Source organism: Sinocyclocheilus rhinocerous, unplaced genomic scaffold (genome assembly GCF_001515625.1).
Source record: "Sinocyclocheilus rhinocerous isolate Xijiao unplaced genomic scaffold, SAMN03320098_v1.1 scaffold757, whole genome shotgun sequence".
NCBI lineage: Eukaryota > Metazoa > Chordata > Actinopteri > Cypriniformes > Cyprinidae > Sinocyclocheilus > Sinocyclocheilus rhinocerous.
In genome coordinates, this window is record NW_015662957.1 from 1,849,293 (window position 1) to 1,865,407 (window position 16,115).

The 16,115-nt window shown below is 39.7% G+C and overlaps 1 protein-coding gene across 2 annotated transcripts in view; it reads left to right on the plus strand.

Annotated features, from left to right (window-relative positions):
* LOC107728618 (forkhead box protein P4-like) overlaps positions 1–16,115 on the plus strand; it is a 133,729-nt gene that overhangs the window by 79,379 nt on the left and 38,235 nt on the right. For both annotated transcript variants that reach the window (XM_016538868.1, XM_016538867.1), the window contains exons 4-5: positions 5,592–5,714; positions 12,713–12,799. In XM_016538868.1, coding sequence (XP_016394354.1) covers positions 5,592–5,714; positions 12,713–12,799 — 210 coding nt within the window. The remainder of the gene's footprint in view (positions 1–5,591; positions 5,715–12,712; positions 12,800–16,115) is intronic.

Genomic DNA, 16,115 nt, shown 5'->3' on the forward strand with positions numbered 1-16,115 from the left:
GCTCGCAGGAGAAAAAAAATGCTTTTAAGTGCAGATGGTTTTAGTTTAATGAAAGCGGGTCATTTGGCAGACTGACAGTATATTGTGCTGAGGAGGATTTGGTATTAAAACACTCTCACTTGTTTCGGTTCAGACCCCCCGCATAAACCACACAATGTCGAGCTCTGGCCATGGGTCTGTCTGTAGGGTCACGAGAGATTCACATCATCGTCCTTGTGTCTGTGTTTTAAAGAGCGAAGGGTGGTTGATAAGACTGATTGTAATTTATCAAGCTCGGAAAAAAAGGAAAAGTCAGATTAAGGCTCATTGGAATGCATTCTCTGTCCTTACTACTTCCTTTATGACCCTCTGGGACGCATCACTCTTCTTGCGGCTCGGCTTCCCTCCTCTCTCTCTCTCTCCCTCATTTCCCATCTCTTCTCTTTGTTAATCAGTTAAACTTGCTCTTCAAATAGCCCCTCTAATTACTGCTCCGCTCCCTGCGAACGGCCATCTCCCCCGCTGCTCTCTCTCTCTGTATTGAAGCTGACCCCTGTCAGTAGTGGGTAGCTCTACGTGGTGCATGCGGACAGCGCTGGTGAATCTTAATGGTGGTGTGAGGCACCAGAGGTGCCACTGAAGCTGGCTTGTTAGCAGACAGTCTCAGAAGCTTGTGGAGATGGTTTTAGGGGATGGTCGTCAAATGCACACTATATATTACGCACCCTCTCACAGACAGTTGTGTTCAGACGCCATGCCACTTACAAACTCAACTGTGTTTTACCCCCTACCTGAGCTACCCTCTGCAGATGACCCTTGACATACGTGCCACTGATTGGTGGAGGCTTGAAGGTTCACCTGTCATATTATAGCATAAGCCCTGTTATTATATGCTTTTATTGCAAAACAAGCTGTATGTTAGCCTTCCTGTTCATATCAGTGGCAATTGCTCAGCCGGAGTAGGACTCTTTAAGGATGCAATCTCCATGCCAGCTTTGCTCATCTTTGCTTTTTTTTTTTTTTTTTTTTTTTTTTTTTTGCCCTTTTTCTTACATTAAAATGAATGTTGTTTCCAAATGCCAGTTTCACCAGACCAGGTTTTCTCCACAAGTGTTCAAAAAGGCAATTGCTACTTTTTATCTCACTATTTTGCAAACACTAAAGTTTAGGGACTATTTTTCACTTTGAACTATATGCTTATTAGCATTAGGGGTGTAACGATACATGTATTCGTACCGAACCATCACGGTATGGACATCTCGGTTCGGTGCATGACGCCTTACAACGAATACAGGCAATTCACCCTCAATCCAGAAGGTGGCGCCTGCAGTAATGCAACACTGTTTGATAACCGGCTGCCAGCAGAAGAACAGCGAATGACATGAGTTGCGCACTTGAAAACAAAGCCCACTAGACAGTGACCATGTGCTGATTCTGAACGCGTCTTTCACTGACAAAGGAGTATACTTTAAAGGCTTGCCAGTTACCTGAACTATAAATGACATTTGATTAATTATAGACATGGAAAAAAGTGTGTGTGTGTGTATATTGCTTGCAGATTTTTTTCTAGCTACTGTACATTTTTATAAATGTATTTTTAGTGCTGTCAAACGATTAATCACGATTAATTTGATCCAAAATAAAGGTTTTTGTTTACATATGTGTATGAATTGTGTATATTTATTATGTATATATAAATACACACACATACAGTATATATTTTAAAATATTTACATGTATACATTTCTATTTGTATATATATATACATAATTTATATTATATATAAATATATTTAATCTATAAACATATTTTTTCTTAAATATATACATGCAAGTGTGTATTTATATATACATAATAAATATACACAGCACACACATATATTATGTAAACAAAAACTTTTATTTTGGATCCGATTAATCGCGATTAATCGTTTGACAGCACTATATATTTTAAATATTTTATCATAAATATATATAGATCTTTTTTTTATTTAAAAATATTTTATATTAAATTGAATTTTTTTTTTTTCTAAATTACATTCATTGAGTTCCTAAATAATGCGTCTATATATTTCTAAGCCTTTATGGCAGCTCTACTATAGGCCAAGCTCTCTTCCTATGGTCAGAACGTGATCTTTAGCCCTTTATTGGCAACACACCACAACAAATCTCTCTTGTTATTCACTCTCATCACATGCAGACAGAATGCTTTTTGTCTCTGTTTTTAAAATATAGTAAATGAGTGTTCAGTCCTGATAATTCACAGCAAGGTGCTCGCCACTGTGCTTCTGTTCATCGAGCAAAATATCTCCCTCGCCTTTCTTTCCCGTTGCATGTTAATTTAAAGAGAGAAAGTGAAAAAACATTGAAGGAAAAAATTAAATGCATTTAATAAATGCCTGACTTCAAATGGTTAGGGTTTCGGGCTCCTCTATTACTGGGTCTATTCAGCGGCAAATGAACGGGGGGAATCATTTATGAGCGAGAGACAAAGCCGAATGAAAATATAATTCCGCATTGTGCTGCGCTTTTGTTAGCGGCCGTCAAGTCCCTAATGGCGCGCTTTTGTTTTCCTGCACTGCTCTGAAACCGTAGTGTCGAATTGCACGCTCCGCTCACGGTGTGTAATGGCCCGCCTTTGTGATATTAGATTATAGGGGCAATTAATGGCGTCAAACCTTAACAACTCAGCATTCAGGCGGCTCGTCAATCCTACTGTCGCGCCGCAATAGAAGGTGTTATAACTCTGGTAATTATTACGCCTGCAACTTGAAAATGTCAATGAACGTGTGTATAAAATAGAATGTATGGGTTGTCACTGCGGGAGAATGGGATGCAGAGGAGCAATTAATTACAGGTTTTCATTTCGCTCTTTCCCAGTGACAAGCAACCGCGCGTGGCAAATTGGCGTGACGCCAAGTGCCTGCCACGCCGAGCCCCCTCTTTTGCCCTATCTCACGTTTTGTCTCCCCCATTGGGTGCACAAACAGCACACATACGCGCATATGCAGCTGGCCTGCTGCAGGCTCTCGCCTCGGATGGCGCCCTGACTTTATTTCAGACGCCTCTTCCTCCCTGGATGCACATACTCTCTTTCCAAGCTGTAATTGTAGGGCCCTTGATGTGTTTAACTCTTGATACAAGTCATCAAACGCGAGTACCTGACATTTGGCAGAGGGCCGAAATGCTCTAACGCTCGTCCCTCGATGGCATCAGATGCATGATCTCATCAGCTGAAATGTGTCCGTGCTTGTTAGCTTTAGCTGTAAGCGCTAGTCTAACATAGCCTCACCTGCGTCACGCCTATAATTAATCAAGGTGAGTGGCACGCCAGCCCATAAAATGCGTCTGTCTTGTGGCGCATAAGTCATAGAGGCTAAAAGAGTGCATAATTTTGCCTCTTTGTCTCTGTCATGGATTCTGGTAAGAGTTCCCCCTTCTTCATAGTGAAGGATACGGATGGCTCGTTTGATGTGATAGGGACGTTTACAATAAAGTATCGGACAGTCGGCGATAACCGCTCGCGAGCGCCTGCTTTCATCCCTCTTTCCGGTGGGAAAAAGAGCCAGTGTTCGTATTTACCGCCAATCTTGTTTACAAAGTCAAATCAGCCCTTTACAGATTTAATTTGCGTCTGACAGCTCTCTCTCTTCGTCTTTCCTCTCCTTATCTCGCCCCCCTTCCTCCGCCCCTCTTCACGAGCCCTCGAGCTCCGAATAGATAAACTGCTGAAAATATGAGTGCTCAGGCGCTACATGAAAACAAATGAATGCAAATATCAGATCGGACTGGCAGTGGACTGGGAAGCCGTCACGGCGATGCCTGTCTTTTTGATTCCCTTTGAGTGGAAAATGTAGATAAATGTACGTATTATGCGGGATTGTAGTTTGCACTCGTATGTCAGCTTCAAGCCAGCCATTGCCTGTAAATAGCTTTATTTTTATTGAGCAGTTGCAGGGAGATGATCAGTTCTGGCCCTTGAGCAGTAAATAGGAAAATAAATGGAACGCCACAGAGCGGCTGTGTGTGTGCGTGTGTGTCAGTGGAAGATCGCTAGTTGAATTCGAGGAAGCAGCCGCAAATTGTACTGGTGGAAATTGCTGGCCCGTTAAAAAGCTGCCCATAAGTTCACAGAGTGGCCGGTCCTACTGCATTAAAGGATGTAATGGTACTGGAGGCCTGCCTTCAGGCTTTTTCAAACCATCTCTCTTTTACACACACACACACACACATAGTAAGGACAACCATGACCGATATGAATTTCTGGACAGTTGATGGGCTGCCACTAGCCATACTGGGCCAGCACTGCATCTGTTGATCATGTTTGCATGTGTTTTTATGCCTTTGAAACTTAACTTAAACAATTGGTTTTGTGTGATGTCTTAAACATTTTTGTTATGAATTTGATGAATTCAGCAGATTTAAATCAAGTTTGAGGTTTCTTTCTTTCTTTTTTTAACTAACAGTTAATTAATAGTCATGGAAGTGTCAAGCAAATCAGTAATTTTTTGCAACTTATGCCATCATTTTTCAACAAAGGTGTTTGCGTGAATTTATAACTTCTGAATTCAAAATGAAATGTATATATTTTTTTTTATTTCTTTTTTTGTTAACATTATGGTTAAAAAAAGAATTCCACATAAAAAAAAAAACAGGCAACTGTGAGAAATATCAGAAATAAAGTTGCAATTTAAAAGTTGCTATTATGAGAAAATGGGCTTCCACTGAAAACGTCATGCTAAGTGAAAAATATAAATATGAATATGAAACATTTTGCTAAAAATAATATGGGGTTTTCTGAGTGGGGCCATTGCAAATGTTGGTAGGGCAAGTGAACATCTGACTGGACTTGCAGAGAGAAATCCTTATTTTTGAGCCTGGCTCTCTTTCCATTTCTCTCCTTTTCTGCATATTTGTCATAAGATAAGAATCACGCCTTCCATCTTTACGCCTCGTTCTTGTCTAGCAAATTGCGCTCTCAATTCCAGACTGTTGCAAGTTGTTTCCTGCCGATAGCTATCTTATCAGACTGTTTGTTATTTTTGCCAAAGATGTGATTCTCTAGATAACGAATCATAATATTATGTTTATTGAAGTACTTTCAGGCTGATAAAGACTACATACTCAAGGGAAGATTTGATCAACACGCTTTCTCGCTCTCTTTTGGAAAAACTGCCAGGGTTTTACAATGCAAGCAGTGTGGAGCTCTATTGTGTCAACAGAGCTGATGTTATGTGTACTCTCTTTGGCATGACAGGATAAAGAGTTAATTAAAGTGAAGTACAACATTCCTTTATGATGCTAAAGAAACAAAAATGGCTTTGTATCACGTTCAAGTGAGGGATATGTGCTTATCTCTCTGTAACGGTGTCATTTAGTACAGAGATTTTGTTTTTGGGCCCAGATTGTGCATCTTAACAGTCGATAAGCCTGTTTATTTATCACATGCATGTTAATAATTTGCATTTAGCATCATTCTGTTGAGCAGACCAGTGACACATTTTAGTGTCACGACCCACCAGTTGAGTACAGACCCATTGTAACTGAGTGTGATAATCAAATACACGCACATCCATGCATGTGGTCACTTATTGGTCTGTCTTCTCTTATTAGGTGCCGGTATCCATGGCGATGATGACCCCACAGATGATAACTCCTCAGCAGATGCAGCAGATCCTCTCTCCACCTCAGCTCCAAGCTTTACTCCAACAGCAACAAGCCCTTATGCTGCAACAGGTAACACACACACGGGCGCCTCGCAAGTCACCACACACAGAACTTAAAACAATATTTGTAAATGTCTGGGCTGCTCAGACATGACATGCCCACACAAACCACACAAAAGGTAAATTTTTCCATGCCAATTGATACACGTTTTATTGGCTAATCAAAATATTACTGAACGCTATTCGCTACATCATGTTCTTTAAAACCTGTGCTGAGCTGTGGGTCCATATGTCGTCATTTTCCAGCAAAAGTGTGTGTATGATATGATAGCTTTCATGGAGTTTCATGATATTGGACATTTATTTGGTTAATTTTAATTAATTAATTATTTAAGGCTAACCATATTTGTTAATTTGGAGTACAGAAAACTAGGAAAGCCTGTTTCTGCAGGTAATTATCATATAGTTTAAAATATCTTACCCTGGCTGAATTTATTTCATTACAAATACAGTAAAACATACTGATTTGCTGATTTGGTGCTTAAGAAAATGCTTTCTTTTTTTTTATCAGTGGTAATATATGAACATATTTTTAAGGAAAATGAATGATTAATATAATTTTGAGGAAACTGTGATACATTTTTCAGGATGCTTTGATGAATAGAATGTTCAAAACCAGCATTTATTTGAAATATAATTTTGTGTAACAAAGTTATTACTTGTTTTGCTGTCACTTTTGATTAAAACACTCTTACTGACCTCAAACCTTTGAATGGTAATCTATAAATTCACATTTATGAGAAATAGTTGACACTATGAAGAAAAGTGTCACAACTACCTTTTTTATTTTTATTAATTTTTTTTTTATACTGAGGAAGAAATTGGCTTCCATACAAAACTTAACGTTAACTGAAAAATATTAAGTTGGCGCCAAGGGGTGCAAACTAAACAAACAAGAATTCAAAACCTTTTCAAATATACATGCACTCAGACATAAGAAACACAAACACTTTGTTCCATACTTCCTTAAGAAAACTTCTTCCCTCCTGTCCGGACTTCTAACTGCTCAAGCCGTACATGTTTTATAGAAGAATCCTGCCAAATTGACGTCCTTCATTCCAACAGCTGTTGCCATCATTTTTATAGAGTGCCGTCGGATGGCACAGTAAATGCACATTCACGTGTGATCCCCATTAATAGGCCCTGAGTGTAGATGTCAGAGTGTGTAATGTAATCGCGTTTTGTGTAACTTTGATTGCATCCTCACAGGCATGCCCAGAATGATATCTTCCCCGGCTTTGATGTTACTTGGCTCTTGCGTTTATAAGCAGCATTTACTAGCATACTAGTGTTAGCGACGCCTCCTTTGGCTGGTGTCGCTACACGTCGACTCGCCGGTGGTCAGGGAGCGCTTATGTTAGAGCGAGGGCAATGTTTCTCACCCAGCTGCTGAGCCAGACTTTTCCATATCTCTTCCCGTCTCTCTCTCTCTCTTTGTTTATTAGTTGCGCGGCCTCTGCTATCTCGCCTGGAGGCCAGAGGTGCGGCCCCTGAGCAGACATGAAGAAACAAACAACCCCATTTCTCTTGCGTCTCTCAAATATTTAACATCGTCCCAAAACTCTGCGCACCCTCGACCTTTTCACACAGAAATCAGGTCTCTGAAACCTCCCTAATTGAGAACACATGATTATTTTTCACAGCCAAAAGATGTAAAAAGGTTTTCTGTTGCATAAATGATCTTGACAGAGAGCAGAATTGATTTAGTAGTAAGGAGGAGGAGGTTGCTTTAGGCGAGTATAAATTGCGGCAAGCTGATCTGACAAATTTATCAAGAGTCGCTCGCTCGCAGAAATCAAAATTCAGCTGTTTGAGAAAGAAACTTAGCACTTTGTCCCCCTCCTCCCGCTTTATTTCTCTCTCTTTTTTTATTCTATATTTAACGAGGATATTGAAATTGAAATAGTCACCGTTCATGGGCCGTTTTACATCTCCAGTAAAAGCCAGTAGGTTTAATGGTTTGCAGTGGTGATGAACCACGTGAGAAGTGGCTTTTAATGCTCACTCTTTTGCGCACGGCAAATGGAGCAATCAGAGAGCCTTCCAACACACACGTACAGCAATCCGTCCCTGATCTCATCCCAGCGCGTGTGGGAGAATGAGTGGGCTTTGGCTTTTTCTGCATGTGAATACCCTTACAAATATGATTTTACATACAAAGACCGCAAGCGCAGGAAAGCGAGAGCAAGTGCATTTTTATGTGTACGTGTGCACTTATGCATGTGTGAGTTAACCTTTACATCCCTCCAACCCTTAATTACAGTCCTGCTGATATATTTTTCCTTTTTTATCCCCTCTCTGTACTGTTAAGTAAAACCAAGGTCACAATAATGGGAATCTTAAGGTGAATGCCTTTCAAGGCATGCAGTTAACGTGAAAGGGGCCCACTGAATCAAATCATTAAAAAACCCTTAATTATTCTTTAATTATTCCCGCAACTATTCAGCTTCATATTGGCATGAATTAAAGGGGTAATGAGTGGGCGAGAGGCAACGGGGCCAGGCAGGCGGCAGCGAGGCGTGGAGGAGAGTTTAAACCGAGAGACGGGCGACATATTGCCAGCCAAACGCCTTTAGTGTGGTAAATGGAGTCTCGCTTCACACCTTACGGCTCGCTGGCCTCCTCTGTTCGAAAGGGCCTTGGCTCGGCGTCGCAGGCTCGCTGACTTCCTCTGTTCGAAAGGGCCTTGGCTCGGCGTCGCAGGCACAAGATAGCTCACCTTCAATATCCTGTAAAGCAGCATGACGACAGGTAGCCAAATGGACGCAGTGGTGTGAGATGGCTTTTGTAGAGGGAATGCAGACTTTTAGTGTTGCTTGGTAGAACCGCTCGTCTGGTTAAAACAGCAGGAGATGAGTGAGTTCAAGGCTCGTTTAAGACTAGAGTTGTGTACACTCAGGTCAGCCCGAGAGAAGTTTTCTGACGACAGACAGCCAATCAAATGAAAGCTTTCTGTCTTTTGCAAAGTAATTCTGTCAGATGAACATCTGGGCTGTTGGTTTTGGTATGAAGTGCAGGGTTTCCACAGTAGTGGAAAACCTGGAAACATCATTGAAGTTTGAATAAGGAAAAAATGAAAATTAATTTTATTTTATTTCATTAAAATTAATAGAAAAGCCATGGAAATGGTGCTTTATGTAGTATACATTTTTTTTTCTAGTCTGCTCTAAAATATGCAGTCAGTTCGTGCACTTGTGTAGAGAAATGTTTGAATTATGAGTGAATTGTTCTTTTGAATCAGTTCGTTTTAATGAGCAATATGAATGATTCATTAATGAATCTGTCTAATTAAAAACAAATAAAAACAACTTTTCAATAATCACAAATGACTTGAAAGAGAAAAAAAAACCATCATGCATTTACTTGAATGCATTTACAGGGTTTCCTGCTTTTTTTATTTTATTTTATTTTTTTCCTTTCCGGTATCTCCATAAAAGTCGTGTGTATTTCATATGACCCCAGAGATGCATAATTTGAGTTTTTGGTCAACATTTTAGGTTAAACATTTTAGAATATTATGTTAAAAATTGTAAGAAATTAATTTTAATAAGTTTGAAAATGTCTTGCAAGGTGACATTAATTTATTGAAAGAACAAATATTCCAGTTAGCCTTTTTGTAATGAATTTGAGGTTGAAAAATCTGCATGCGTTATAGCTATAAAAAGACATTTTCATGTCTCGAGTCGTCATATTAAAAGTTCATTAAAAGTACACTGAAAGTATTTTGTGTCAGCGCTCTCTTTTTAAAGTTATACAGTGTTGTAAATTGGTACGTAGCCCACTGTTAAGTACCTCATTCCTTAAGTAAGCCCGCATTACATCTGTAAACAGTATGTGTGATAAGGAGTTAATGAGGGTATCATTATTCTACTTTTCTCCAGCAGCTGCAGCCAGCGTTCCCCCAGGTGCTCCTCCGCAGCCTCTGCGTGTCCGAGGGCCTCCGTGCTCTGCTTCTTCAGTCAACATGCACTTCCATGTCACATAGGTCATCCATGCAAAGCTGAGATTTTAATCTTAATAGGCTTTCCTGGGTAAATTAATAATCTGAAAGTAAAACAAACAGCGGTGGGTCTGCGGTGGCCGCTGCGGTTAGCCAGAGCTACGGTTGGAGATGTGTAATGACAGTGTTAGTGGGTGCGAGCCAGTCCCACTTAGGACTCAGTAAAAGAGTAGCTTGTTGAAAGCCTTTCTCGTGTAATATTTTTTCTCTTTCAAATGTAGGAAAGGGTGAGTGTATTATTTTAAATCTCTGGAGGTGAAAACCTCATGTATATACAGTTTACTTCTTGTTCTAGTGAACATTTTTGAACATTATTTCCAGGTTTTCAAGTGAGCATCAAAGGCGTGTTACTTCTAATTAAAGTTTACTGCTTATTTGAGTTCCTAATACAAATTTTTGCATCTTCTGAAGAAATGAATTTCTTCTCATATTCACATCAATATGTGGTCACTAAGGTATTTTGATTGATTTTAGGGATTTTATATTTTAAATGGACCCTTGTTTAACAACCCTGGGAAGTAAAAAGTAATAGTAATGCTTGTCTTAGCAACTAATGAAAACAAATCTTAAGATTTGCACAGAATTGGTCGTTGATAATTGTAAATGATTAATCCCATCTCTACTCTTCTGCCCTCGCACACCTGTTTCTTGTTTTTGTCTAATAACCTTCATTGTTCTGAAGAATGAAGCGTACCCCTAACCCTACTATGCACACTTAAAATCAATGACTCTCACATGCTTCAGTCTGTTCCCAAAGCTTTTAATCAGAGCAAGGTGTGCCATTGCGAGGTGTTTCACAGTGATAAAGCACATACAGTCTATGTTTACTTGTGTAGAGGACATAGAGACCCATTCAGCTGAGCTTTGAATCAGTAACCAGTGTGTAAACACCTTTCTTGTGCTTTATTAACTTAACACAAACCCCTCACGCAAGCAAACAGAACAAGAAAAACACAAAAGGTGCTTTTCCATTTGACAATGGCATGATTTTGTATATAATAAACCGTACTGCACATAATTGAAGGATAGTGCCAGGAGCATCCGTGTAGGAATCAGGCAGGTGTCTGTGTTTCAGATCTCTCAGATGCTTAAGGCATAAATTGGCTTTTTGTGCTGATCTCTGGCTGGTTTCTACCACCTGTGTTCTAATCGTAACTGTTATTCGGCAGGTAAAGAAAACTGCTCTGAGATTAGAAGCAAAGGGCAAATTTTACCAGCGCCTTTTCCCAGACAGGTGTTGTGTGTTTTAGTTCAGTCGATCATAAATAAGGAAGACTGTCTTCACGCTGTCAGGTTTGCCACGCCAATAGAAGGGTGGACAGATGATTTATAGGACACATTCATACGCCACCTGCCAGGTGTTTAAGCTGCCTTTTAGAGGAATGCTGAAAAAAGATGAATATGCCTTATTATGGAGGCACTTTAGCCCTTAAGCAAGAAGCTGATCTTGTTTTATCCTGTTTTCATTTTTTTGATGCCTTTAGACATATGCAACTCCTTGCACCCGACTACCTCATCTTGGATGCCCAGTATCATGTGACTCGTTTAATAGCATCACAGGACAGTTTTGGGCAACTTATTGTGCCATGGTGTCTCTTTATAGAAGAAGCACTGATGTTTAAACGCCCTTTATCAGGTTTATGTAGAGTACTAAAGAAAATGGAGAGAAAAGATACAATACATTTAACCTTCATACTAGATTCTGCAATACAGATGAATCTGGTCATTGTGAAAGTGTATGTTATTGAGGTTTTATTGAAGTGCTCTTTATTTCTACATATATTTGTGACCCTGGACCACAAAAGCAATAGCCAAAAAAAAAAACATTGTATGGGTCAAAATTATCGATTTTTCTTTTATGCCAAAAATCATCATCGATACTTTTAAAACGGTTCCGGTGCCTGAACTGATACTTATTAAAATAAATAAATAAATAAAAATCCCCTCAAAAATTATGGATTGGCCATTAGCACTATAAACACATGATGTCGGTTTCATTCATACTGGACGCCGGAGGGTGCCCTCTCACAGAAAATCCACATATCCAATCATAGAAGTAGCAGAACTCATGACCCTCCAGGAAATCCCTTATATGTTTTTTTTTCAGTCTATGGGATAAAGGCATCGCTATTATAGCTGTAACTGAGTAAACAGAACATATAAACGTTTTGAATGATAAAACAAAGACAATAAAAACTCAACTGCGACAATATAGTTTATCTGTGTTATTCAAGCAATCTCTGGTATTTTCATAATAATTAAGTACTGTATATTTATAATCCATTACTAATCGATGTATTCTTTTTAAAGTAGCCTATGGAACATATTTTCTGCCTCATTCTGTGACAAGAAGCCACATCAGATCACAAAAGGAAGCATTTGACTGGTATTGTGGAGTAAAAAGGTTATAATGTTCTCTTTTGTTGGACAACAGGTTTAGAGATGTGAATACAAGGGAAGTTTAGCTTTAGGCATTTTAATTTAAGCATGTTTAGCTTAGTTAACGGAAGGCTACCTGCTGCCATCACTTTCCGACTTGAGTTCACGTGCATTTTCTCAGTCGGGAAATTATTTTTCACGTGCGGTGCCGGTGATGATGCTTCTTACATCCGTTTCGGAGAACCAGAGGACAAATATTTCAATCGATCGCTCAGGCATGGCACTGAAATGAGGCACCGAAATCTGCGTTTTGATTTGGTTCTAGTACATGCTAGTTACATAGGTACCGGTGCCATATTGGTACCTGGTTTCGGTACCCAACCCTATTTATATTATATAGCAATATATAAAATATAATCATTTTATAGTATTATTATTGTTTTCAGGCAATATATCTTGAATTAAGAATATTTTTAAGCATACATTTTATAAGTTAACAGTAAGATTTATGCTTGGATAATCTGATGCATTATTTTATTTTTTATTTTGTTTTATTTTATTTTTAAAGTGCTGTGCAGTGTTACATGTCCATTGCATTAAAACCCATTTCTCTCTTTCTCTCTGTCTAGCTGCAGGAGTACTACAAGAAGCAACAGGAGCAGTTGCACCTACAGCTCCTTACCCAACAACAGCAAGCAGGGAAGCAGGCCAAAGAGGTGAGACCCCCCTGCCCTCTCCCTCTGTAGTGCACTTCACAGTGTACTTCACCCTCATAGCACCCCGATGAGCATCCTCAAGATGGCTGACACATCATTTGTCACACAGCAGAGGCCAGTTCCTCTTGAAAGCCAGAAACCAGCTCTTTGAAAATAACTGTATTCTCATATGTGAGATGATTGTATGACTGATTTTGTGCTGCATTGAAACGGCAAAGACCTTGTAAAGGCTCTGTAATCACTGAGCATTACATCAAATCCTCAATAGGAAAAGAGACGGATGCCATCATGTTTTTTTTCCTCCTCCCTCAAGCACTCAATTGCATTTTGTGTATTAAGCAATTCAGAAATGCGGATTAAGACGTTTGGGGAATATGGATTTTCATTTATCTGCCATTGACCAAAGTCATGCTCCAAACCTTACCAAGGGCTTCCCTGCTAATACTCGTTAAGTATTCATTTACAAGTCGCCGCTTGCTAAGCCTAGTAGAAAATCCCTATTACAACCCACTATGGTGGAGCCGACGAGTTTCTTTAATTGTCAATTAATGCACTGGAGAAGGAGAAGGACCTGATCTGGGTAATGAAGGTGAGGGGGAATCATGTTGGATCACTGAGGATAAGACTGCAGCACAACAAAGGCGAGGGCGTAATTGCCTGTGCACTGCGGGAGAGGAGATCTGTGCTAATCTGGCGGTCAAATGAAATCCAAACTTTTGTGGTTTGTGTGTCAGTGGCATGAGATATATCTGATACAACTTAATCAAGGAGTTTTCATGAGGGCTTAATGAACAGACAGCTTAGCGCAGAGATTAGCACGTAGTTGCTAACACAGTTAGCAACACAGCAACATGCAGGTTACAGTAGCTTGTGCAGGTAAAATGAAACTAGGGGACTGTGTTTGCGTCTCTCCGAAAACAAAAGAAAGTTAGTTTTCTTTAAGCTGGTTTAGGATAGTCTATTTAGTCTTCCAGCATTCCCACTGGTCAATCAGATGGTTTTGCAGCCTGCCTATCTAAATAAGCCACAAATAGCAGTCATTAGCACATAGCTGCTAGCACAGTTACGAGAAAGATAGCCTGTGTAGCCTTGCTAGCCGCAGCCTCCACAAGCTGGTTTTAAACTGGTTTAGTTTGTCTCCTAAACTTACTAATCTAGTGTTAAAATGGTGTACCTGGTCAGTCAGATGGGTTTACAAATCTGAAAAGAGTCTAAAACCATCAAAATAGCAGAGATTAGCACATAGCTGCTAGCATAGTTAGGCTACTAGAAAGATAGCCTATGTAGCCTTGCTAGCCTGCAGCCTCCTCAAGCTGGTGTTAAATTGGTTTAGCTTGTCTCCTAACCTTACTAAACTGATTTACCTAGTCAGATAGGGTTTACAGATCTGAAAAGAGTCTAAACCCATCAAAATAGCAGAGATTAGCACATAGCTGCTAGCAAGATGCAGAGTACAGTAGCCTGTGTAGATGAAAAGAGTGAATTGTGGGATTGAGGTGAGCCCTTCAGGTTTAAGATGGTCTAGATTGCCTCCAAGCCTGACTAAGATGGTTTTCGGCAGGATTAATTAGTCTCCCAGCTCGCATTCCATTTGAAAAGTGCCCAAAAAAACAACAAAAACAGACATCAGCACTACGTATGTTAGGAGACTAGCTAGCTCCTTTCACCTGGTTTAAATGAGAGAATAATCCACAGTCCAGTTTATGGACTCTACTAACAACTCCACTGCAATCAGCAAACAGGCCTCAAATTCTCATCTGAGCTGTATATGGTTGAGTGTGGTTCGCAGTCCTCTGTATTTGTGACTGAGAGGATCAGAAAATGAATGAGCTCTTAACTTCATAGCAGGTGAGAGAATGAGGAAAGCGGGGGTGGATGCTATAGGCCATGGAGGAGAGGGATTAAGACCCGTTAGATATGCCCTAGACAGCATCGTGACTGATAGAGCAAATGCGTGGCAAATGCACGAGGTGGCCGAAACACACGTGCACAGAGTGACACACATGCACACACTCTTTAAATGAGACCAGTATCCTGACATTTCCACAGATAGTTAAGGAACGTGACAGAGACCAAGGGAAAAAAGAAAAGGAAAAAGATTGAAAAGTGAGAGGGGAGGGGAAAGGTATAAAAAGCGTGACTAACCTTATTCAAGGCCTCAGGAGTTTTTCAGACATTTTCCCTTATTAAATATTGGAGCTAGGGAGATGGTGTGCTCTCCGAGTGGAAGGAGAGCAGGGAAATTAAATTGGGAGGGCAGTGGTCAGCTCCTCTTTCCTGTGGATCAGCTCACGTTTGTTCAGGGCTTCTTTAGTCAGCCTAAAATATGGCCCTGTGCTAAGTATGCTAATGTGCTTGGCCAACACGTCATAGACATGTTGTGAGTCTGCTGCCCCACCGCACAATTATTTTTAGGTCAGAAGTATGCTGTACTGCCACATATAATTCTTTACTTACAGATCTTTTTAAAACAAAAAATGCTTTTTCTCAAATTAAAATTCAATTAATATTAAAAGCATTTATTATTTTTAATTATTTTACTTCACTTTTTATTTTATTGTTTTTTTTAATGTTGCATTAAAATGTATTTCCTTATTTTATCCTTTTTTATTTTATTTTATTTATAAAATAAAATAAAACATTTCCAAATGCTTGTATACTATAGAGTACATTTTAAGTGTTAACATACAATCCTAGTTTTGGAATGTTAACTGTTAAATGGAATCTATCCGGAGTATCTATGCAAAGAAAAACGGATATAAGCGCACTATATTAGGCCATGTTGAAGGTTTCATCTGTGCGAGTGTGTGTTTACATGCATGTTGTCTGCTGTGTATTGGTGTTCCCCTCGGGACGATTGCACTGACAGCACTGGACTAAAAGTGAAGCAGTCAGGCGTGAGGAGAAGAAAGAAGATAGCAACACAAGTATGTGCTGTGTTTCTCATTCCTCTAGCCCTCTTTTAAAGCCCTTCATCCTCTGTTGGTCCACATGGCACAGAAAACGGCCCCCTTGAAGCCATGAAGCTAACTGCATTTCTGGCCATAATGCCACCTTCTCGATTTTTTTCATCAATATATTTTATTTTCCTTTCATTCGTCATCATTAGCAGAAAGTTTCAACAGTCATGGCAAGTGGCCTGTTCATATAATCTGTGATCGAAATTGGAAACTCAAACTCTCAGGACTTTGTTTTTGTAAAGCAGTTGAAGATGGAGAGATGACACGTAATATGCTCTCGCTCAGTAAAAGACGCTTTAATTGCCGCCCATATCGCTGCCAGTCAGCACGAGCAGGTTGAGAGGTGAGATAGACAG